Source organism: Pezoporus occidentalis, unplaced genomic scaffold (assembly GCF_034315485.1).
Source record: "Pezoporus occidentalis ecotype Australia unplaced genomic scaffold, CSIRO_AGI_Poc_V1 ctg118, whole genome shotgun sequence".
Lineage (NCBI taxonomy): Eukaryota > Metazoa > Chordata > Aves > Psittaciformes > Psittacidae > Pezoporus > Pezoporus occidentalis.
Genome location: NW_026912972.1, coordinates 4,588,940 through 4,615,635, shown reverse-complemented (window position 1 = coordinate 4,615,635; position 26,696 = coordinate 4,588,940). Strand labels below are relative to the sequence as shown.

The 26,696-nt window shown below is 39.0% G+C and overlaps 1 protein-coding gene across 1 annotated transcript in view; it reads right to left on the bottom strand.

Annotated features, from left to right (window-relative positions):
* SPAG16 (sperm associated antigen 16) overlaps nt 1–26,696 on the bottom strand; it is a 324,063-nt gene that overhangs the window by 289,867 nt on the left and 7,500 nt on the right. Inside the window, exons 4-9 of the mRNA XM_062603516.1 lie at nt 24,869–24,996; nt 18,516–18,653; nt 12,278–12,385; nt 8,684–8,801; nt 7,321–7,390; nt 2,875–3,023 (exon numbers count right to left, since the gene is read on the bottom strand). Coding sequence (XP_062459500.1) covers nt 2,875–3,023; nt 7,321–7,390; nt 8,684–8,801; nt 12,278–12,385; nt 18,516–18,653; nt 24,869–24,996 — 711 coding nt within the window. The remainder of the gene's footprint in view (nt 1–2,874; nt 3,024–7,320; nt 7,391–8,683; nt 8,802–12,277; nt 12,386–18,515; nt 18,654–24,868; nt 24,997–26,696) is intronic.

The following is a 26,696-nucleotide window of genomic DNA, read 5'->3' as shown; positions in this document are numbered from 1 at the left end:
TATGGCCCAGCACAAGCAATCCAGGAGGTTCCTCCATTGTGTGGAAGACAACTTCCTTCTGCAAGTAACAGAGGATCTGACAAGGAGAGGTGCCGTGCTTGACCTCGTGCTCACCAACAGGGAAGGGATCGTTGGACATGTGACGCTCCAGGGCAGCCTTGGATGCAGCGATCATGAGATGGTCAAATTTGAGATCCTCAGGACAGTGAGAAGAAAGTGCAGCAAGCTCACTGCCCTGGACTTCAGGAGAGCAGACTTTGGTCTCTTCAGGAACCTGCCTAGTAAGGTTCCATGAGATATAGCCCTAGAGGGCAGGGGGGGCCAAGACTGTTGATATTCGAGGATCAACTGGTACAAGCTCAGGAGTGTTGCATCCCAACCAGAAGGAAGTGCAGCAGGAGGGCCAGGAGATCTCCCTGGATGGATAAGGGGCTCCTGAGGAAAATTCAATTGAAAAAAGAGGCTTATAAAAGGTGGAAGCAAGGACAGGCGGCCTGGGAAGAATACAGGGATGTTGTCCGGGAAGCTAGGGACCAGGTTAGGAAAGCTAAGGCCCAGTTAGAAATAAACTTGCCTAGGGATATTAAGGATAACAGGAAGGGATTCTACAAGTACATAGCAAATAAAAAACAGACTAGGGAGAATGTAGGCCCCCTCAGGAAGCTCTCGGAGGAACTGGCTACACAGGATTTGGAGAAGGCTGAGGTTCTGAATGACTTCTTTGCCTCGGTCTTCACTGGCAAAGGCTCTGACCAAACCACCCAAGCCTTGGAAGGCAGATGCAGGGACTGTGAGAATGAAGACCTTGGGCCCACTGTAGGAGAGGATCAGTTTCGAGACCATCTTAAAAATCTGAATGTGCACAAGTCCCTGGGACCTGACAAAATCCATCCGCGGGTCCTGAAGGAGCTGGGGAATGAAGTTGTGAAGCTGCTGGCCATCATATTTGAGAAATCATGGCAGTCAGGTGAAGTTCCCGATGACTGAAAAAAGGGAAATATAACCCCCATTTTCAAGAAGGGGAAAATGGATGACCCGGGGAATTACAGACCAGTCAGTCTCACCTCTGTGCCTGGCAAAATCTTGGAGCAGATTCTCCTGGAAGGCATGCTAAGGCACATGAAAATCAACAAGGTGCTTGGTGACAGCCAGCATGGCTTCACTAAGGGGAAATCCTGCCTGACCAATTTGGTGGCCTTCTATGATGGGGCTACGGAAGTGATGGGCAGGGGTAGAGCAGTTGATGTCATCTACCTGGACTTGTGTAAAGCGTTCGACACTGTCCCACACGACATCCTTGTCTCTAAATTGGAGAGACATCAATTTGATGGATGGACCACTCGGTGGATAAAGAACTGCCTGGATAGCCGCATGCAAAGAGTTGTGGTCAATGGCTCAATGTCCGGCTGGAGACCAGTAACGAATGGCATCCCTCAGGGATCGGTGTTGGGACCGATCTTGTTCAACAGCTTTGTCAGTGACATGGACAGTGGGATTGAGTGCGCCCTCAGCAAGTTTGCCGATGACACCAAGCTGTGTGGCTCAGTTGATACCCTGGAGGGAAGGAATGCCATCCAGAGGGAGGTTGACACGCTTGTGAGGTGGGCTGATGCCAACCTCATGAAGTTTAACCATGCCAAGGGCAAGGTCCTACACCTGGGTCACAGCAATCCCAGGCACAACTACAGGTTGGGCAGAGAAGTGATTCAGAGCAGGCCTGCGGAGAAGGACTTGGGGGTGCTGGTCGATGAGAAAATGAACATGAACCGGCTTCAGTGTGCGCTCGCAGCCCAGACAGCCAGCCATATCCTGGGCTGCATCAAAAGGAGCATGACCAGCAGGTCGAAGGAGGTGATCCTGCCCCTCTACTCTGCTCTTGTGAGACCTCACTTGGAGTATTGTGTGCAGTTCTGGTGTCCTCAACATAAAAAGGACATGGAACTGTTGGAACAAGTCCAGAGAAGGGCCACAAGGATGATCAGGGGACTGGAGCACCTCCTGTATGAAGACGGGCTGAGAAAGTTGGTGCTATTCAGGCTGGAGAAGAGAAGGCTGCATGGAGACCTCATAGCAGCCTTCCAGTATCTGAAGGGGGCCTATAGGGATGCTGGGGAGGGACTCTTCATTAGGGACTGTAGTGATAGGACAAGGGGTAACGGGTTAAAACTTAAACAGGGGAAGTTTAGATTGGATATAAGGAGGATATATTGGATATAATTATTTTCCTGTTAGGGTGGTGAGGCACTGGAATAGGTTGCCAAGGGAGGTTGTCAATGCTCCATCCCTGGCAGTGTTCAAGGCCAGGTTGGATGAAGCCTTGGGCGATATGGTTTAGTGTGAGGTGTCCCTGCCCATGGCATGGGGGTTGGAACTTGATGGTCTTCAGGTCCTTTCCAACCCTAACTATTCTGTGATTCTATGTATAGGAACTTTCATTGACTTATGAAAACACCAACATTTTGCCCTTTGTCTCCCAGATGTTATACCTTTGAGACCCAGCTGAAACAGGCTGAAATGCTTGAAAAGTTTGCAAGCACTATAGAATAGGGCAGGATTTCTCCAGCTATAATAGAAACACAACAGAGCAACAAGCATTTATAGCCAATGCTCTTCCTCTGCAGGATGATTACAGATGACTCTCAAAAAGTAGCTTACTAGCTTCAACTCATCAGCACTCCTATTATTCCCTGAAAAAATAACTGCAATAGAAACCCATACTAAAAATAAGTAACTTGTTACTTACCTGTCCTATTTACTTTTACTAAGTAGGATTTCATTTAGTCATGTTGGACAAATGTCTTTCACCACAGCTTTGTAAAATTTTAAGTGTACTTTGAATTAATATAGTGAGCAACTAGAAAGAATGTTGCATACCTTTGGCTCTCTCTTGCTTGTCTTCTCTTTATCTTTGACGGGATCAGATGAAAAGCTTTCAGCATCAAGGATTTTTTGCTGCCTGGCTTTCTGAAGAGCTTTCTGGGTGGGACCTTCCAGCCACTTCTTCCCTGAACATTCATGGCCTACTACAAAATAACAACAAGCCTATCATCAGAATGCATTTTTTACTTAGTCTTCTGAAAGATCTCTCTTTACTTAATATTAGCTAGACATGCCAAATTCTAAAAGAAACACCACTTTGAAAAGATACTCAGGTTACAGTTCCATCCATATAACTATGCCAAGACTACGTAACTCTGCTCCACAGACTGTTATAGCAATGTCCACTCAGGTGAGCAAGTCACAATCAACACTGCTTAATTCTTTCATTAGACAAAATAGGTCTTTTTTCAGAGGCCCACTTAACACTGTGTCTTGATCCATGAGTAAGGGCACTAGGGTTCTGTTAATATACACCAATAACCTAAATAAAAATCAGTTATTTCTCTTTCATAATTAGATCCCTCTATGTATGATCTTGCTACCACATCAAGGAGAACCACACTAAACCAAAACCAGTTCTTAATGGAAATCACCTTAAACACGGCATCCAATCATTTTTAAAAATAATCTGAACTCAAAACACAACTGTTCTTTCAGAGATGGATTCTGAGTGAGTGCAGCAGGGACAGAGAAACAGTCTATAAGATGACCAAGTCGTAATCAAAACTGTTAACTAATTCATAGAATCACAGAATCATAGAATAGTTAGGGTTGGAAAGGACCTTAAGATCATCTAGTTCCAACACCCCTGCCATGGGCAGGGACACCTCACACTAAACCATGTCACCCGAGGCTCTGTCCAACCTGGACTTGAACAACCACCAGGGATGGAGCATTCACAACTTCCCTGGGCAACCCATTTCATTATTTTGTCTGTCACTGAACACAATGGGTCGCACTGCTTTTCATCAGGGTTATTTGGAGACCTGTTCTAAAGCCCTGTTCCTATACAAGATCACGTTTCATAGAATCATAGAATAGTTAGGGTTGGAAAAGACCTTAAGATCATATAAGCAGACCAACTATTACGCATCATTCATATCAACTTTAAACATCAAGGTAAGTAAGTAGGAAATAAAAACTTCAAGTTCTGAAAAATTTTAATACCCCTAAAGAAAAGCTTTCTCTAAGGAACAGCAAAGAAACCCTGGGAAATAAATTACACACTCTGTGCTGTGAATGCTGTCTCTCTTCAATTGTTTGAAATGCACCAGGCTGAAAGCTGCTAAGTCAAATGCCTAGGTAGTAAATACTGAATTGTTGTCCAAAAATTAACATTAACTACTATTATTTTTTCTACCTAGTAATCAGATACAAATTTACAATGCAAACTCATTGTAAATACTGTGAAGCTTCTCTTTGTTCTTCAATATGCACTCAAAACATATGACTCAAAACAACAAAAAACACCCAAGCAAAAACCAGATTCAAAAGACTGGATGGGCAAGACCTACTTGCCACTATTCGAAACCTCAAACAATTCAGCAAATCCAAATCTAAAAGCCACTCTTAGTGTCCTCTAGCCAAAGCCAGCTCTCCAGGTGTTCTGCAGTCAAGTCAGACTGTGGGACAGAAGCAACATCAGGAACAGTGACAGGCATTCTCCAGCTGCCAGACAGAGCCATTCTCATTCCTCCATGGTCTGCACTGCAGTGAAAGCAGACAGCTGGCCAGAAAAGGCATCCTGCCTTGACAGTTGGTAACTTGCCAGTCTGATTGTTCATTATCTTCTAACTAAAATGTACCACTGTATTAATGCATTAAAGTCAGCCCTGAAGAGATGGCAACTGAATAAAACAGAGCTGTGGGTCTCCTTGCAACAGAGATTTGCAAGTCCAACAGTACTAGTTCCTTCAAAACTAAAAGCTTTAGAGAAAAATGCAGAAACATTTCTCCAGTGTCTATGCACTGCTTGCTTCTGAAGACTGCATTAATAAGAGTTCAAGAGTCAACTTTCAAGAGGCAGCAGAAAGTAACTGAATAAGAGACAGTATCACCCACTGAAACATGAGCATGACTTACAGAGGGCAATAAAAATTATGTAGTATTACAGAATGAAGCACTAGAAAGAAATTAACCAAAATATCCCTTAATTCATGATACATAAGGTATGCAGCAAATTAAGGCTTGTACATGCAAGCTGATGAGCTTAATTTGTGTTGGAGACTAAGTGACTTTTTTATATATGTTATTATTTATGAAGCGCTCCCCTACCTGTCACTTTTTGGTATTATAAAGTGCTCTCAAGATTTCTGGAGAATAAACAAGTACTGTGAAGACAGAGAATAGTTTTTAGAATCACTCAACCAACAAACTTGAATATTTGTAATATGAAAAAGAGAGAGATGGGGCATCTATTCTGTGAAACATTAGCATGGGGGAAGAAACCGCACTATATAACCTCAAGCCAGAGTATGATGAAAAGTTGAATGCTATTTGCTCTAAACAAACACAAAACAAAAACCCCTGTTCTCTACCTCCCTATCTGAAGTGAAATGAAAATGAGCCCTGTGCTCATAAGAGGAGCAGAGGTTTATACTTTAGTTGTAACAAGATTTCAAGACTATAGCAGAATATATCCAGTATATACAGCCACAGAAACGTATTTTGGGGGCCTGAAAAATGCCTTGCTGAAGAGGTTCATACAAAAAAAGCCATCAGAATCCAAAACCAGAAAGATACTGTGAACACTAAAGAGCCTTCCTGCCAGTACATCAGTATTTCACTGCATTAACACATCTCAAGTCTATATTTTCAGAAGTTATTATTTAGTCGCCATTTGCTGGCGACAGAAATAAAATCATAGCTTAGTTTATACTGGGTAAGACTGGGTTTATAGACTGGATAAGAACCCTTCCAAGTTCTCCCAGAAATGAAAGCAGCTATGCTTCATGTTTAGAAAACAAGTAGAGTGTGTTCCAAGGGACTCCTCAGCTACGTAAGCCTCCCACTGCTGAAGAAAACCAAGACCTGAGCTAGAATGAGGGCATCTTTAGATCATCAGATCTCAGTCCAGTGCTTTATAACAGTTCATGGCAATTTAGGAGACAACTGCTTCAATCTAAATCAGATGGAATTTGAAGGACAAAATTCAACTGAATGTGCTATGCTCATAATAGGTGGGCAGTAGCAAAGATCTGGACAGCACTTGAAATGTCTGCATTAACAGTAAATAAGCCATCTTAATAGAAAAGGAAATGCTTGGAAGTCTCTTCACTCAACAACAAATCCAAAAAGAAACTAAAAACATTTATGTAGCTACTACCCTTCTCAGTCTTGCCTTTTCTACAGGAATTTATACGATGGAATTAAGTCCATGACATGGAAACCAATGAAGCTTGATTGTCAAAGGCTGGAGAAACTCAGTGGCCTTTTACCTGGGGTATACTACCAGTGCAAAAGGAAGGTTAGGCCTCCAACACCCTGGAGACAGAGGGGGATCACAAAAGAAACATATTAAAAAAAAAAAAAAGTCCTAATTGTACAAATGCATCACCTGGAAGTTGTATAATATTTGCTACCACCCATGTGGCTGAGAAATTCGGTGTTCTCTAATGTCAAATAAACTGCAATCTCTGGTTGCAGATCTGCTCATGACTAAGGCAGGTACAACATTCCCTTCTCATGTGACTACTGTCTTGGTCAAAGATATCAGAGCTCACCGTTTCCCTTTTGCATCATCTCATCTATTTTCAGGAATCTTTTAGAAACCTGGTTTCTTTTGCTATTTATCTCATTGTCAAATATTGCTGCAATTGGAAAATGGATTCAAAATTATTATTGGAAGTGATGCTCACAAAGAATGTGCTAGCTTGGGCTTCATTTACTTAGGAAACCAGAGGTGCTTTGTTGTTTTTTTTCTGATGGAGTTAGAAAAATAACTTTATAATTATGCATTTATTTAAAATCCAGGGAAGCAGCACAGCACCATACAGATAAAAATATTCCAGCAGGTACTGTATAACTCTCACAACCTCCTGTAAAAATTAGATGTGTTAAAATAAGAGCCTGGTTTTCCTAACACCAGTATTTTCAAAATGTTTCTGGACCACCATATGTAGCTGCTTAAGACTGAGCTGAAAAAGAACACTCACATTAAATAAAAAGCACATAAAATAACAAAAATGGACACAAAATAGATTTACAGGACAAGGTCCTTCCATAGTTACTCACGCATTCCATATTGCCATCCACAGTCTCACTGTCCTTTGAGGGTACATTTTAGAATAGATATTGTAATAATAGAATTGCTGCTGTCACCAGGATAGCTGAGCAAATGTACACTGTGCAAGTATTTGAGTTACTGTTACACGACATTTTGAAATGCATCTCAACAAAAAACCCATAACCAGTCTGAGCTTGGTGATGGAAATACTGTACCTTTTGTCACAGGCATCTGAATAGCACATCCGGGCTCTAAGTTTCGTAGTGCGGCTTGCAAATCTGCAACCTAATTTCAAAAAGAGCAGAGAAGAAGAAGAGAGAGTATGAAAACACTGCTTTTGAACTGTCTGTTCACAACACAGCATTTATGCCTGCATATTTAAGTAATAAATTCCATCTACATTTTTTTAATGTTCCAACTGTTGTCTCAAGTTATAAACATCACTCCTAATTCAAGACCCAGCAAAACAATCTGATAAAATACAAACCGTCCAGAGTCTCTCAAAATACCTTCACAGCTCTACTAAAACAATGCTGAATATTAGGGCTCTTACTGTACCATCAACTTTTAGCCACTGCTATCAATGCACTTATCTTTAACTTATCTTTAACTTAATGGCACGATATGACATACAGCTTTGTCCTAAGAAAATGACACAAAATACGGGGTTATGTGTTACCAAAAAAGTTACCACTCTAGAATGCATACAGTTCCTAAGTGCCTACAGTTCCATAAGGTCTTACATATGTTCCTGAAATTTCATAGCATTGGAACCATTCTCTTTTGTACTCCTGATGCAGCATAACTCTATAGAGACAGTAACCTTCCTATAGGACATTTTCTTTTACTTATTGAAATTTCAAACGTATAATCCTTAGTCTTTTAGAAATAAGCCCTCAGGTGACCTGAGTAAAAACATAGGCAGAGGAAAGGAGGCAATGAGAGATGAGGACGATTAGAAGAAAGTGCAAAGAAGTTTTTTCCTTCTCTTTTTTAAGCAAACAACCTATTGGTTAAAGACATGCAAGACAGAATGGATGAAGAACAGAAAATTATCTGTATTAACAGTACTTTCTGCTAAAGGAACAGAGTATTTTGTACACCAACCTATATATCAGATAAGATTATAAAAGCAAAATATTACTGTATTATTCCACTCGCAAAACAGAAAAACTGTCCTATATCCTCATGTATTTTTTTCTAACTTAGGAAAGTTATTCCTGGAAAAAAATAAATAGATTTCTAAAGGCACAGATGGAAGTATATGAATCTGTGGGAATATCACACCCTTCCTTAAGCTGTCAACAGTGAATGTATAACAAGGTTTGCACATTGCTGACTCATGTAGAGCTGCACTGAGCAAGTACAGGCTAAGAACTACTACTTTGAGGGACTAAGTTTTTATATACTTTCAATATTAACATTTCCACCAAATATCATGAAACTAACTAAAATATTCTGCTTCAAACTATTGCATAAGTGAGTTGCTTTAATAGAAATATCCTGTGCATTTACCAAAGTAAAAAACAAAAGCATTCCTTACAACTATGAAGTGGCATTCACCATAGTGGTGTTTACCTGCCCAACAGCTCTGTCTCTCTCCAAAGTAGTTAACATTTTCTGTCTCAGAGCAGTCTGGTATTTTTCAGTCAACTGCTTGAGCACTGGTTGATATGATGCATAATGTGCCTTTAGCCTGTGAAAAAGAAGAGGACAAATAATTCCTCAAAGATGAATTAAACCAGAGATTTCTGTCTATGTAACTTTTTCCTTATCCCTAATAAAAGAATAAAAGTGAAAAAAGGCCAACACGGAGGAGAAAGCAAAGGTATTTAGTAGGTAACCACCCAACCAGAATACGGCAAGAAAAAAACCCACAAGAGTGCTTCAGATTAGTAAGAGGATTCATACCCTTCATTAGTCCTACTTTTTAAAAGAACTCACCTAATTTTGACCTATTCTTAATCCTTCATACACATACTGCACATTAATTTTGTTGACAACTGTTTTCTTGCTGACGGATGATATTTCATTAGAAAAAATTTACATCTATTATCTGATGAGCAACTAAGATTCTTATCTAGACAAAACAGTCATAATATGATTGCTCTTTTTCTTCACTGCACATTACATTTAAATACTAATTCTTCAGACCACCTAAAAATTAGATATATATATAATCTCTCTAGAGAAACACGTGACACTAAAAGCTTTAAAAATACTGCATCCTGCAAAAAGCTGACACACAGAGAATAAGTCAGTGAATAGAATCATAGTATCATAGAATAATTAGGGTTGGAAAGGACCTTAAGATCATCTAGTTCCAATGCCCCTGCCATGGGCAGGGACACCTTATGCTAAATCATATCACCCAAGGCCTCGTCCAACCTGGTCTTGAACACTGCCACGGATGGAGCATTCACAACCTCCCTGGGCAACCTATTCCAGTGCCTCACCACCCTAACAGGAAAGAATTTCCCCTTCTTATATCCAACCTAAACTTCCCCTGTTTAAGTTTGAACCCGTTACCCTTTGTCCTATCACTGACAGAGTCCCTCTCCAGAATCCCTTATAACCCCCCTTCAGATACTGGAAGGATGCTGTGAGGTCTCCACACAGCCTTCTCTTCTCCAGGCTGAACAGCCCCAACTTTCTCAGCCTATCTTCATACGGGAGGTGCTCCAGTCCCCTGATCATGCTCGTGTCCCTTCTCTGGACTTGTTCCAACAGTTCCATGTCCTTTTTATGTTGAGGACACCAGAACTGCACACAATACTCCAAGTGAGGTCTCACAAGAGCAGAGTAGAGGGGCAGGATCACCTCCTTCGACCTGCTGGTCACGCTCCTTTTGATGCAGCCCAGGATACGGTTGGCTTTCTGGGCTGCAAGCACACACTGAAGCCGGTTCATGTTCATTTTCTCATCGACCAGCACCCCCAAGTCCTTCTCCGCAGGCCTGCTCTGAATCACTTCTCTGCCCAACCTGTAGTTGTGCCTGGGATTGCTGTGACCCAGGTGTAGGACCTTGCCCTTGGCATGGTTAAACTTCATGAGGTTGGCATCAGCCCACCTCACAAGCGTGTCAACCTCCCTCTGGATGGCATTCCTTCCCTCCAGGGTATCAACTGAGCCACACAGCTTGGTGTCATCGGCAAACTTGCTGAGGGCGCACTCAATCCCACTGTCCATGTCACTGACAAAGCTGTTGAACAAGATCGGTCCCAACACCGATCCCTGAGGGATGCCATTCGTTACTGGTCTCCAGCCGGACATTGAGCCATTGACCACAACTCTTTGCATGCGGCTATCCAGGCAGTTCTTTATCCACCGAGTGGTCCATCCATCAAATTGATGTCTCTCCAATTTAGAGACAAGGATGTCGTGTGGGACAGTGTCGAACGCTTTACACAAGTCCAGGTAGATGACATCAACTGCTCTACCCCTGCCCATCACTTCCGTAGCCCCATCATAGAAGGCCACCAAATTGGTCAGGCAGGATTTCCCCTTAGTGAAGCCATGCTGGCTGTCACCAAGCACCTTGTTGATTTTCATGTGCCTTAGCATGCCTTCCAGGAGAATCTGCTCCAAGATTTTGCCAGGCACAGAGGTGAGACTGACTGGTCTGTAATTCCCCGGGTCATCCATTTTCCCCTTCTTGAAAATGGGGGTTATATTTCCCTTTTTCCAGTCATCGGGAACTTCACGTGACTGCCATGATTTCTCAAATATGATGGCCAGCAGCTTCACAACTTCATTCCCCAGCTCCTTCAGGACCCGCGGATGGATTTTGTCAGGTCCCAGGGACTTGTGCACGTTCAGATTTTTAAGATGGTCTCGAAACTGATCCTCTCCTACAGTGGGCCCAAGGTCTTCATTCTCACAGTCCCTGCATCTGCCTTCCAAGGCTTGGGTGGTTTGGTCAGAGCCTTTGCCAGTGAAGACCGAAGCAAAGAAGTCATTCAGAACCTCAACCTTCTCAAAATCCAGGGTAGCCAGTTCCTCCGAGAGCTTCCTGAGGGGGCCTACATTCTCCCTAGTCTGTTTTTTATTTGCTATGTACTTGTAGAATCCCTTCCTGTTATCCTTAATATCCCTAGGCAAGTTTATTTCTAACTGGGCCTTAGCTTTCCTAACCTGGTCCCTAGGTTCCCGGACAACATCCTTGTATTCTTCCCAGGCCGCCTGTCCTTGCTTCCACTTATTATAAGCCTCTTTTTTTCATTTGAATTTTCCTCAGGAGCTCCTTATCCATCCAAGGAGGTCTCCTGGCCCTCCTGCTGCACTTCCTTCTGGTTGGGATGCAACACTCCTGAGCTTGTAGCAGTTGATCCTCAAATATCAACCAACAGTCTTGGGCCCCCCTGCCCTCTAGGGCTATATCCCATAGAACCTTACTAATAGTGTTCTCTTGCTCTAGTATGTATGGATTTCAAGGTTAAAGATACAGAACATGTAGTTGCTATTACACACACTGATTGATAGCAGTATCAATAAGATTCTGTCAATTGTTTGGAGCTGCATATGTAAGCCACTCCCCAATATTATTTTAAAATAAGCTGACAAGCATGAGCAAAGAAGAAATTTCAAACTCAACTTCGCCACCTTGCTCACTGATCTTCGGATAAAATACAAAATCTCTACTCATGAAGACAAAGTAGAAAAACAGTTAACAGAAAACTTAGAGAACTCCAGCATGAGTGAATTATGAAATTAAATATTATAAAATAAATTACTCAGTACCAATGGACTAGTTTGGGCTTATTTGCAACTAAAGTAACATAGCAAGTTTCATGTAGGAAGTTCACGATGTAAAAAGACAGAAAATACCAGCTATGTTTCTGAACTTGGTGTAGTAACAAATACTCTTAAAATGGGCAAAGGCCCTAAACCCAGAAAACACTACACATTTATGGTAAAGACTCCTGGCTAAAAGAAAATCTCAATTTCAAATTCTTAGAAATACTATGTATTTATTAATACCACATCACACCACAAAGACTATATCACAAAATCATTAGAAACTGTATATGAGATATGGCAGAATGGTCAGATGGCATTACTATTTATCAGCACACTAACTAACTGCAGCTAGCTTTATTTTAGAACTTTAAATTCCACAATGTTACCTTATTATCAGGTAATAATTGAAAAGTAACTAAAACGGTTTTTTACCTTTTGATGTCACAAATAAGCCTGTTTTTCTCCTGGACCACTCGCCTATGATGCATTTGATGGAAGTCACGCTCCTTCTGCATTTTTAGGAAAGCCTCTTTTGCTTTGCTATATGCAAATAGAAAGAGCGAAGTATTAGTCTGCTATTAATTGCTCATCAAGGTATGCCAAACACATATAGAATTTATTTTCAGGTATGCACATGACTACCAAAATGAAACTTCTGACAGCATGCCCTGTGATGGAGAACAGATACTTCCCAGCACTTTTGAGGTCTTTTTGCTGCCAGCTGCTCTACAAAACTAAGGGTACTCTTCACCTTCCCTTTTTTCTTTTAGACAGAATCCGTAAGCATTCTGGCATTATAAATCTCAGAGATGAGGTTAACCTTCCTTTAAGCACAGGGCCTCTTGCGTAGGTATATATTCAAGTTACAGGTGATTAGAAAACAACATACTTCTTGTGGGTTCAAAACACAACAGGAACATGTGATGCAGATATTAGAAAATCAGTATTGCGATACATCTGAATACACAGCCAGCATAATGGTACATACTAAAAGGGCACACACAGAAGGATAACTCTCCCTGCCCTGAGAATAATGTGGTTAGAGAGCTTCTTGAAAAAATTGTGCTAGAAAAGTTCTGGGTTCTATCCAATCATGTTTGCAGCCTGCGCCCAGGTGTGCCCTGTATGACAAAAGGAAGCAAAAAGAACCCATTTCAAAATTAATGGCAAACATATTGATAACCAGTTGTTCTGTAAGCACATTCTACACAGCCATAGGACACCCTGAGGTACTCTGCTCCATAAACATAAATTAAAATACTATGTATTCCATATATTTTCTCCTTGCCTTTACTGACAGTGGTTTGGCAGGAAAGATTACCAGATTAATTGCTTAATTGGAAAGGAAGCCTGAGATTATCTTGCACAGAAACTGGATATTTGCTCTTTGCAAAAATAAAGCTCATTTCCTCTCTAACAGGAGATGCAAAGTTAGGAAAACCACTATGACAGTAGAGTATGCCAAAATCACAGGTCCAGGAAGAAGACTTGTAACTACCAGTGTATTATATTTAATTGCACAAATAATTTATATTTACTATATATGCATTTGCTGTATTTATTACTCATACCAACTACCATAGCTGTATGCGTACATTTATATGTGAATTGTTGCTTGTAGCAGGAACAATCAGAAAGATCTGAAGAGCAGCACCGTGAATTAATGCCACTATGTATCAGTCACACCTGAGAAAAAGCTGGCAGTGAAACAAAAATAGGCAGGGCTGCCCCTCCAGTAACACTGTGAACAGCTCAAAGGAGCTGTGGGCATGGGCACAAAAGCTGTGAAACAGAGGAACTGCTGGTATCAGGATACAAATTACAGATCAATGATTCTGGTCAAGCTCCTTGGAACAAGGAAATATTTGAGAGGTAAATGAATCTGTAGTCTCAGGACAATCTGTGAAACAACTCCATCATGACACTACTCACAAAATCTGACTTGTCACAGTATCTCCAACACAAACCCTGCCCCTTCAGAGCTAGAGCAGACGGCTTGTTTTAAGAGGAAAAAGATGTTGCTACTGCCATAGCCAAGGCAAAATACATTTCTTTTATTTAATATATATGTCAAAGACTGCAGGTTTCTCCAGTTAAACTTTTCCCAAGCAAGCAGTTTCATAAAAATAGCAAAAAAGGACAGGGTCCAATAAATCCAAGTAGGGGTTTGCAAAGGTGAGTTACGTGCCTGGGTCCCACTGAGTTTAGGTGGGACTTTATTCCAAGATGCTGTAAGTTGTAGCCCTAAAATTTTAATGAAGACAGGTTTAGAAAACATACTCTTGCTTTTACTCTAATTTATATAGCATTTAGCAGAAAGCATGCTAAATGTATCATATAATTAAACAGATACATTTAAACATGGTGCACAATACAAGAAGTGTGCACTTTATATTTTCATGGTGTAAGTAGAGAAATATGTGCAGGAATAGTTAGATTTTTAGCACAGAAACAGGAGATCAGCTGAGGATTTTATTGCTGGCAACAGCACTAACAGTAATAATAAATATGATTTCCAGGATTGCTTTATATTTTGACTGTTACTGTGGCTGTAAACTGGGTGTATATATGTGAGCATGCTTCCAAAAATCAGGACAGAAAGATACTTGCAAGTGTTTAATCTTATAACTGACGTTTGTGAACTCTGTTACAAACCTCACAGAAAAGATGTGCATGGTTTTCCATCTACCTAATACCTAAATCATTAGCTTATAAATAGCACAGTGAGCAGTCCTAGTGATTCACACCATCTTAAACCTGATATACCATTATGTTGTCACTGACACGTTTAAATACAATGGCAATACAAAGGGTCTGGTCATAGGAAAACACCAAAAATGGACAGGACTTGAGCTATTTCAATTTATCTCACAGGCAGAATTTAACATTCCTATGAAATGACAATCTATTATTATTCAACTCTAGCAAACATTACTAGGATATTAAAACACAAATCACAGGAGACACTGAATTAAAATTAACTAGTCTCCTGTAAGAGTTAATAATATTCAAAGACATTTTAAAATTTTTCCTGCATACTGGAAAGAATAGCTATGCTTCCATTAGAGATAACATCCCTTACCAATCAATCAGGGCTTAGCTGTAGCCTTCAAGATAAAAGAAAGAGAAAGGGGGTACACTTAAGGTAGAGTATAACTCCTGTCACATGACGAACTAAGGTAAAATTAGTTTTGATTTCTATCACAACACAATATTTGGGGTTTGAAATCATCTAAATAAAGATTAGTAGCATATCTAAACCTTAAAGTAATAACTATCACTAGCTTTGGAGTAGAAGAATTATGCTAATATTTCTTTTATTGTATGCATCCAGGGATTTTATTACATCGCAAGATGCCTTCAGACATTGGACAGCCTGTAAAAAACACATACCTAATGCATACAAGAAGCAAACCGGACAATGATTTTTCTCTTTAAATAGTGAAATGTAACCAGTAGCCAGCAACCAACTCTATTAGCCTGCCTGCTTGCCATGCAATCATGTAAATACTATATTGAAATACCCAAAATACAGTTACAGTTAGCTTTTAAACACTGAATCTCTTCCACCGATTGCTAAACGTTAAAGCATGAGGTAATTGGTTTACAGTCATTTATCCTGGGCCCTATGGGGGGCCAAGGTCCCAAGTAACATCTCTTTTCCGTAAGACGGCTCTCAAGAATGCCAAGCTCAGAAATACCAAGTATAATTAAAATCTTCAAATATACTTCATGGCACTGTATCTCAACCAAAGTTTTCTGACTAATCCATAAACATGAGATTTTCTTTGCCCGCAATTCCTTGGTATCTAACCAGTCAAATCAACACCTTCACTGTAGTCTGTTTTCAGTTTAAGGTAGTGAATTCTCTCTCAATACCTGAAAACTAACTGTCCTCCAGGTAATTTTGGCTCTTGCTGGAATACATGCTTTACCATAGTAAGGGTACAAATTCCAGTATTGAATATATGAACAACATTCAGTACAGTAAACAGATTTAGTACAGGACAGGGTTTTTCCAAAGACACAAAGGAACACTGTAACTCAAGATACATACAGCAGAAATGCTCCATTTTACAAACTCATTTACTGCTTTAATTATTTACTTAAAAAAAAACAAAACAAAACAGACACCCCCCAAAAAAAACAAAACCAAAACCACAAACCCAAGTGAAATAAATGTCACAGAAGTGCTGAACTTTAAACATTAGTATCAATTAAATGTTGAAAATACAAGGTAGAAAACAATGAAGTAGTGACCATCAGCACAAACCAAGTTTCACATATACATATATTCCATTCTCGTATTAGGAGGAAGACTGAAAATAAAGCTCTCCCTACGAGTGAATAAAGGAGGGCTAATTTTAATAAGTGTTTTAACAAGGCACATCCAGAATAAGTGCAAAATTTAACAGTAAATGCCCATGAACAGAATTTATTCAATTCTAATCTGTCATACAAATTGCCCTACATCTCACTGCCCTCTCTGGAATATCAAACAGGTGACATGACCCATTTACCACCAGAGCATTACTATTTTAGGTTTCATAAGCGAAATATGGCACAGTGTCAGCGTGTGGATTGTCCCGTTTTGGTTTTTTTTTAGCACAGTTCACTTTAGTGAATGTTAGAAGTTTTATTTAACAGATAGCCTGTAGGAACCTATCATATTGGCAATGTCTTTTCCCTCTCCTGCTTTCTTCCTGTTGCACATTATCATGTGCATCATCTTTCAGCCTTTTAATTATACATCTGCTACCAAATATTTTCTGGCACCTTGAAGAGTAAAGAGACACCAGAAAAACCCAACTCATTCGTAATCCCAGTGAAATGGTCTTGAGCTTTATGGTTTTAATCATGTAGCAACACAACATAGCCAGGAAAACTCTTACCAAATCATAATCCACTCAGATTACCTTGATATAGCAAGTTCTGCTTCATAAAAAAAGGTAAAAAAGAAGAGCGAGGAAGGAAAACCTGTTAAAATTACTCTTGACAATATTAAATTTCAGAAGGGCCAGATCCTTATCTTTTCTTCTTTTACTATACATTACAGCTTCTTTCTCTCCCACTCAAATGAGAGACACAATCCCTAACTATTCATTGTCCAAAGAAGCTGCAGATTAAAAAAAAAAAGGGATGTTTTCTATATGGCCCATCTTCCAGTGCAACAGCTGTCCTGGGTTCAGCAGTAGCAGTCACTTTTCTCCTTCTTAGTAGCTGGTGCAGTGCTGTGTTTTTGACTTTCAGCCTGGCAACAATGCTGACAACACTGATGTTTTTAGTTGCTGCTCAGTCATGTTTACTCTGACCAAGGACCTTCTGAGTCTCATGCTCTGACAGCAAGGAGGGGAAGCCGGGAGGAAGCGGAGACAGGACACCTGACCAAATCTAGACAAAGGAGCATTCCATACCACAGCACGTCATGCCCAGGATATAAACGGAGGGGAGTTATCCGGAAGGCCCAGATCGCTGCTTGGGTTGGGCTGGGTATCAGTCAGTGGGTGGTAAGCAACTGTATTCTCTCCCCTTGTTATTTCCCTTATCATCATTATTAATTGGTGGTAGTACCTTAATTACTGGACTGTTCTTATCTCAACCAATGGGAGTTACATTCTTTCAATTTTCCTCCTCATCCCTCTGGGAGTGGGGGGAGGAAGAAAGAGGGGAGTGAGCGAGAGGCTGCTTGGTTCCGAGTTGCCGGCTGGGCTTAAACCATGACAGCAGTATATTTAGACTATACAATATTTGATCTGATTATTAAAGCTGTTTCTTTAACTATTAGACTATGGTAAATTAGTAAGTTAAAAAGTACTAAATCATTATCATTGGAAAATAATTTGATCATCATTATTATCACCAGCACTGATTATTTAACATCTGAGTAGCTATTTTCATATAAAGGAACAATCTAAATGAAAATTAGTAGCTTGGGCAATCTTAAGGAAAAATCAAGGAGATAAAGGTAATTTTTCACAGCTCTATATTTTAAAATTATGCACTGACAAAACTGAACTGAGCACATAAATGGGTAGATTCACAATGAACACATACATGTGCAGATGTACCATTCTTCAGAAAAGGCTATGTCACATGTAGTTCACTATTGCACCTCTCCAACACATAAATATTTTAACTCTATTATCACTGAAGTAAAACTGCCTTGTAAAATCAAATATACAGTGTACACACAAGTATAACCAAGAATGGTAATTTGCACTGACACATCATTTACCACCAGGACCAGAGTGATAGATTTTTCTGCAATTAAAAAAAAAATGGATGTATAAGTGATTTTTTTTTAATGTATTAATAGCTTGAAGTAGCTGTATTTTAGAGTCCTGTATTTTAATACAAAATTCACATAACTTTATTTTTTTAGTTCTACATATTATACTGTCATGATTCTTTGTAGTAGTTTGTTGTGATTACTGAATATTGAAAATTATTTTCTATAGCTCAGTAAACACAAATAAAAGAAATTGAGATTTTAAGTTTCTAATAGAGCCCAGAGAAACTTGAACTTTAATTACAAGTGGCACCTAGAAGTAAAAATATGTGCAGCCAGCAGAACAAACAGGAACTTATTATTTCCATTCAGAACTCAGCTTTACTTTATGTGGCCATTTACTACTGTATATCAAAGTGTCAGTAAGAGCAAATAACATACTTTGCAGCATGTTTATAGTTTTCCAGATCTTTTTTCAAATGCGTATTTTCAGCCTCAAGTTGCTGGTTGCGAGTATACACAGTTGGAACCAATTCAATGTCTTTGGCTGTGAGCAGGCCCCTCTGTACAAGTTCATACCTAGTAGAAAAGAAATAGAGATATTATATTCCATGTTTCCTTTTTTCTTACTTCACTGATGTCTCCCCTCCCATACTAGCATTTACCTGAACTAGAATTACAAAGATACTTATCATCTCAAGGCCTTTACATTCTATGATCATTAACAATTATCAACAGTACTATCGCACCACACTGTTCTATTTTACTACTTTTCATTCTAAAATGTATTACAGTTCATAATAACCAAAAGACATGTTATGCATAACAATATATAAGGTTACACAATTGCTCTTTGCCTTCCTTTCTTCCAAACAGAAGACAGGAAAAAAATATTCTTGTTTAAATAACATTTGTATATATTCACAGTGCTTTTACATGCAAGTTTATTTTTTGAGGACTCAGGCAAAACGGCAAAGCTGCAGATAACCTGGATGAATGAGTCTATGAGCTATCTTCAGCATAGAATACAGAGCTCACCTAGGGAAATTTCTTCATTCCTTCCTGTTTACTTATGTTGCCCTTTCATTAAATTCTATTTACCAATATTTACCTATTTTACCAGCCCCCATGAAAACAGGATTCTGTGATGTAGAAGCCTGAAGGCTACTTTAGTTAAATACTTGTACAGACTAACTTACCTTTTGAGAAGTAAAAGGAGAATCTGGAGCAGCATGAAATGCTGTGAAGCAACCTAGGAATATCTACAGCTCCTGGCAATGAAGCCTACTCAGTCTCATACCTTTAGGACTATCCATCTTTCAATAGGATGCCAATGAAAGCTAAGAATACCCTAACTGGCAGTAAAAAGGATATAGGCATTAACACTATTCATATTAGGCTTATTTTAAAGGCATTTAACTATAGAGCAATTGAAAATACCTAAATATCTTCTATACAAAAAGAAAGCAGTGATGTCAGAAAAGATTCTGGGAAGCTAAATTTAATAAAAAAAAAAAGTTGACAGGCACTACACAAAATAAATGCTTCTGCAGAACCCCACTTGTTCAAGGAATCATTATAAGTGATCTGTCAAAGTGTTTCGAAAGACATGAAGAGCCAGGTCCATATATATGAGCATAAGATGCTTTTGTGCAAGCAGACATTGCAGAGGGGATTCCAGAATCCAGAACACATATGTCCAAAACAGCTATTTCTCATCTGTTTCTGTCCTAAACACAGAAAAGCAAGACTTCCAGTTCATACAAGCCCTTACACACCCATGGAAGATGAAGATATTGTGCACTACTGTAGCCATATCCGTTCAGCAAAGGCTCAATGGAGCTATAAATAATTTATACCAGATAACGCCAGCACCACCATCAGCTTCTCTGCTGATAGTGACTGCAGCTGGAAGAAGCTCTTCATGGGAATTCACTGGAAGGAGTAGTATGAACATTTCTTGCCTTTCAGGTGAAAAATATATTGAACCTGTGTGGGTTTTTTTCCCCAGTAGGAAGGAAGTATGAAAAGAACAGCAGTAATCTGAAATAAAAGTAATACTAAATGCTGTCTCCCACACTTGGACACAAGTAGCAGATTTGAAACTTGAAGACAGGAAACACAGCATAGCTATATCAATAAAACATGCTGTGAATAAAAAGTGTTGTAGAATAAGGGATCCTGGGCTGCATCAAAAGAAGTGTGACCAGGAGGTCAAAGGAGATGATCCTGCCCCTCTGCTCTCGTGAGACCTCACTTGGAGTATTGTGTGCAGTTCTGGTGTCCTCAACACAAAAAGGACATGGAACTGTTGGAACAAGTCCAGAGGAGGCCACGAGGATGATCAGGGGACTGAAGAACCTCCTGTATGAAGACAGGCTGAGAGAGTTAGGGCTGTTCAGCCTGGAGAAGGCTGCTTGGAGACCTATAGCAGCCTTCCAGTATCTGAAGGGGGCTTATAAGGATGCTAGGGAGGGACTCTTCATTAGGGACTGTAGTGACAGGACAAGGGGTAACAGGTTCAAACTTCAACAGGGGAAGTTTAGATTGGATATAAGGAGGAAATTCTTTACTATAAGGGTGGTGAGGCACTGGAATGGATTACCCAGGGAAGTTGTGAATGCTCCATCCCTGGTGGTGTTCAAGGCCACTCAGTCACCAACAGTAAATGAAAGATTTTTCAAAAATGAAACTGAACACACCCAAAGTAAAATTGTTTCTATCATCACTTTGTTTTCCTAAGCAAATCAGAGTGGCAACAGGCTTTAACACTAAAAGAAGCTTAGTCTTCCCTCTCAGTAAATACTGACTGATGAGCAGGTACAATTCCAATTGGAAATATTGCAAAATAAGGGCACTTTTCATCACAAATTATCACAACTCGGCATATTCCTTTATTTGCCAGAAAAAAAAAAAAAAAATCTCAACTGGATGACCTAACTGCAAGTCATGAAAACCATTACACTTCTGCACAAAGACACATCAGACATGTATAACTGATGAATTTAGCCTCCAGCAGAGCTAAGAACTCTGAAAGACAATTTTAATGAAATACAATTAATGCCAATAAATTCACTATGCCCTTGTCTAAAAGCAGTACTAGGCTTTTGTGCATGTAGCTGACATGGAGCAGCTACAACTCCGTAACAAAACTGCATTGTGAAATCTCATTATCTTTCATCAGCCTAGTCCTGTAAAACTTCTAGAACTCCTACATATGTAGCTGACTGCCAAATAGCTTTTGTTCTCACTTCTTTCCATTACAGAAGGGAACTGGGATGCAAATTACATTAGTTAGTTCCATGCACACACAGGTATTTTCCTAAGCTTTTCAGAAATGAGTAATTATTCTTGAATCACTATTTAAAATTAAGCAAGAATCTGGAAATCTAATGTCAACTATGATTTTATGATCAAGCCCAGTGCAGACTAAAACCAATACATAGCTACTATATATATATACACATCACACTGAATTCAAGGTTCTTAGAGTTCAAAGGAATCAGGTTGCAGAGACCCTACTCATAGGTAGCACAGAACAGTTCTTTCCTAAGGGATAACTCACCTAGAGATGCATTCAGGGATTAAAATTTCAAATTTTAGGTTTCACAAGAACTTCTTACTGAAAGTTATCATTCCAACTGATAATGTCTTAAACCATTTCAACAGAAGGCTAAGAAAGAAATGCAGCAGAAAAATAAAGCACCTTTTTGTCCTAGTGTACTCTTCCAATTCACTGCAGTCTGTAAGCAGAAAATCTCTATTATCAAGTTGTGCAGGCAAGAAAGTAGGTATGTCCAGATAGCCTTTTGCAAATCAAACTTGCTATTACTTCACTTGTGTTCTGAGCCAGTTCTAATACAAAAACTGAATATGTTTTAGTTTGATGCTGTCCTGAAACTGATAACCCTCGTTTCTCTTGGGATTTACGAACTCAGAGCAACAACATATATTAATGTAACCCTATGATTTCCAGGCCAAAGAGGGCAGAGAGAAGACACAGTTTAGGCATGCCTGGAATAAGCAGATTGTTTCCACTGTCTTCAGAGAGTTGTGACATGGATGATCACAGCCTATATCCATTTTCTTCAATCTGCAAAAAGGAATTTTTCTGTAACGAGTTTACCCGTTATGCTCAGAGCAGACATAGTAGCTTTGTTGCATGTGCTCTGTTATGCACAACCCAGGTAATTTTTGCAAGGCACACAAGAAGATAAACATAGCTTTTAACCTTGCTTGGTCATCTACATTTAGTCACATCAAACAATAAAGAATTTTCAAATCATGTTTCTGTAATCGGTCTGCAACTCTCCTTTTACTCCCAAGCTGAAACACTGCCAGGTCTCCAAGAACACTTAAGAGATACCACTGATGGGTATACTAACTAATCACAGTGATAACTTTGTGCATATGTGAGAACAGCAAATGATTCATCTGTTCATCAGACTGGCAACATGCTGTCAGCAGCAGTGAGCTCTCTGGGATTAGGAGGAATGGTCTGTCAGATGCATGAATTTACAGTTGATCAGCCCTTGCACTTCATACTTCAAAGCTGCCAATCCAATATGTTTAATAAGCAACTAAAGCACTATAAAGTTCTGTATATCAAACAAACAGAAAATTTAATGGTAAATTAGATATTCTAAAAAATAATTTAAATCTCATTTTTAGTTCCCTAAAGTATAACTGGAAAAAAAGTGTACATGCAAACAAATCTACACAAGTAAAAAAATCATTACAAGTGTGATGAAATTACACATTACACCATAGAAAAAGAGTGGGTTTTGCTTAAAGTAAAACAAAATCAAATCCTAACATTTCATACAGCTGGAAAGAATAACAATGTTTTCTCAGACTCTGAAGTAAACACAGATAATTTGGTCCAATTAAAGTGACCTTTAGATCTCAGACAGACAATTACTTCAAAGCAAGCCTTTTGATACATTTTCTCTATGTTAATTAATTTCTCATTTTAAATTCCATTAGGAATTGATCACCACAGCATGAGTGTGTCATCCCAATACATAATGAGGAACCTAAGTACACTAATTTGCTCTCACTTTCATTAATATTGTCAGTTATCTATTTCAAATCAACATGAAACATTTTTAAATAAGGTATTAATGCAGAAAAAGCCTCAATACAGTAAGCACAGAACCTGATACAATGAGCTCATTTGTAACGCTGCAGAAAATATTACTTATAGAGAAAATATGTATGTTTAGCTAAGGATTTACAAGATAGGGTTTGCTAAGACCTGCACTTGCTCTGTTAAAAAGCACTTTGAATTTGCCATTGATATAAATTCAGGCTAAATGCTTCAAAGAAAGCTCTAGTTTCATAAAAAGGTGCTATTTATATCTGTCTAGTATTAATTCTCTTTTAGCCTAAAAAATTTCAGACTTCAAACCTGATGCTATTCATATCAGTTCTTTGGTTTAAAAAGAACACAGAAGTATACGGCTCCTTCTCTAAGGAGTCATTTAAGTCACATTGTTATGCTATAAAAAGCTGATCATCATTAATTCCAAAGGCAACGCCTGACTGGCGAGCTCTACACTAGCAACACCAGAGCCTTGCAAACAACAGCAATGACTCCCCATTAAATCCATTTTCTAAGAAAATTTAAAAGCTTCAAGGCCTTTGTAGGAAAAAAATAAGATGTTTAAGGACTGACTACAAGATAACTCAAAGAGAGGTGTTTCCAGTTCTCAGAATCTTTCCAATGCAACTTACAGATTCAGAGCAAGCCTCTAAGTAAAGTATTTCAAAAGAATTTGTTGACAATTGTTATCATTTGCTACAAAATAATTCAGTTCTCCTCTTGAGCTTTGCAGCATTCCTGGCACATCATTCTTACTGAATTATAGAAAAAGTATACATCATGTGGGATTCCATATATGAAGCAGGAGAAAGTGGAGTATTTAGACAAAGATGCATGTTAAACTTCTTCACAACAATGGACAAAATCCCTGCAATCTATAAAAGCTGGGGGAAAAAAATAACAGCTCAAGAGTTTACTCTTCTGATTACTATAAGAATTAAAATTTTAGGGAAAAAGACAACCATATTATTCTGACTGACATACCAAAAATTACCAAGTATGAAAAACTGTGATTATTCTACTTAAAACAATGAAATCTGCTTAGGTATGATGAACATCCAAATCCACCCTGTTACAGTACACATACTGTAGCATACTACAAAATATTCAGTTTTTAAGCAGGCACTCATGTTCTGGAAACTAAGAAAATAACAAAGCCACATGATTTCTCAGCACTGCTGAAGTGAAATCATGGTCATTTTGTATTGGACTCACTTGATCCAATGATGACCAGTCTTTGCACTGTAGCTGGTCTTAATTTCCATTGGTAGTCAGTGGAGAGCAGAACATACTTAAAAAAATACAACTGAATTAATTTGTCTTAAAGGAGACGGCTTAAACAACTCAGAGGATTTGCATCCTGAAAAAGAGTATTTCTAATCATTGGTCACAAAAGAGGCCACAGATGACCACTTCAGGTTTATCAATGTCTACAGTTAGATGAAATGCACCCGGTTCTTCAGAGATACCTGTTTAGGAGCTCCCTGAAGTAAGCCTTCTTGAAAGTCTGCCCTTGAAACAGTAGTTTGCAGCCTCATTTTCAACATCAATAAAGTTACCTGGCAAAGCATTACATGTTTAAGATTGACTCGTAATTAAAAGAATTTTCTGGAAATATATCCTGAAATACTGGAAATATTTGAATCCTGAGCATCTACTTCATAATTCTCAGAGTCTTAAAATACTGTACCATTCCGTTTGAAAGCAGTCAAGGGTTCTGGACATTCCCAATCTGACTAGGAAATTGCAGAAGAAGTCATCCATTGCTTCAGGTATTTCAAAAACTGACTTCTCAGAGGTCAGAACGGATTGCAAAGCCTGAAATTGAAATTTGGTAATTGTTATTAATCATAAAAGAGAAATTTAATTTTAATGTCTTCTATTTCTGAAGTCATCTAAAGTCACAAATCTACTGGAGTAAAGCTGAATGCTTCCTTTGTAATCACTGTTCCTTCTAATGTCAAGGACTGTAAAAGGTTATAGAGGAATAATTTAAAAATCACCTGATTTAAGCAAGTATATTGAACCTGCCATAATCTGATATGGACCCGAACTATTTAAACTGATGGATGATCCTGTGTCAATGACCAGAGAGAAAATATTAGTTCTCACACTCCTGTACCCTTCAGCAACCTTAAAAACTACTGATGAGAAAAACCATCATTCTTTTAATGAAAAAAGCCGAATTCCAAGGTGATGGCAAAATGGCTTATATTCTTTTCGTAACAATGCATGCAATGGAGAAACTGAAAGAACTGCATCTCCATCATTAGATCCCTTAGGAAGTCACACAAAGATCAACTCTCTCTTTTCTTCCCAACACCCTTATGCAGGCAGTGAATGAAACTGCCAGACATTGCTACAAGTGTTAGCAGAATGCAGATGGTGTACTGAGGCTTCATATGCAGCTCATCCAGTGCCATCAAGATAGACAGCTATTCAGATAAGTTCAGCTCATGGGTCAAGCACAGTTGCCAAAAGCAGAATCAAAACAGAAATTCTACCACACACAGAGGGGGGAGCAGAAATAACAATAATAAAAAAAATAAAAAAAAGAGCTTTCACAGCTTTCTGTCACAATGCAAATTTCTTTCCCTCACTCAACCCCATTCAGCCAACTCAGTGCAGTTTGATATTAATCTCTCCTAGAGAGATTTCAAGATGCAAGGAAGTATGAAAAAAGTAAAATATGAGCCAGTCTGAGACTAGTCCCCCCTCCCTCCCAAATGCATTTAAAGATAACCAGATGAGAGGTGCTGCCACAACTTGGCAGCCAAAGGTTTGCTTCATTTATTCAGGAGCTCATTACAACAATTTGACATACCTAAATATGAGGGTCTTAGCATTTGGTAACTTCACACAAGCACAGTGCTACAGTGGACTTGCTCAACAACACAGGCAAGCCTATGACAAACTACTACATTGCACATGTCTGCTTCCTGGTGAGAGGGTGACAGAATCATCTGGGGCTTGACAACCATCAATTAGTGCACTCCTGAAACTCAGGTTCTATGACAACGTATTCTACATATTAATAAAAAAAGATACCACTGCAAAGGTGAGAAACAGAAACAGCTTCCACACACGCCTACCTCCTTTTACTTTCAACACTAACAAAACTGAAGAAAATCCAGTGAGATAGTCACCAAGACATGCTAAAAGCTGTGACTATGAATTATTTCCCTCCAACCATTTATAAAGAATCTGTAGGCTATTTTTGATAACTCCATTCATTTATGGCTTATTCATGTGCTTAGTGGGAGCCCTATCATGACTGCATAAATTTCCTGGAGATAAAGGCATTTCTCTCAATAAAATAAAACCACTGGAAAAATCTCATAGCCTTTTAGTACAATACAGAAAATGTGTTTAATCCAAGCAACCTACCTAATATAAACAGGAAGAACTGTAAAGTACAATCAAGGCCATGTAGCAATGTATTATGAATAATATAATATGCCAAGCGCAATGTAGAATTCAGCATATTTTCATTACTATAGATACAGTACATCACAATT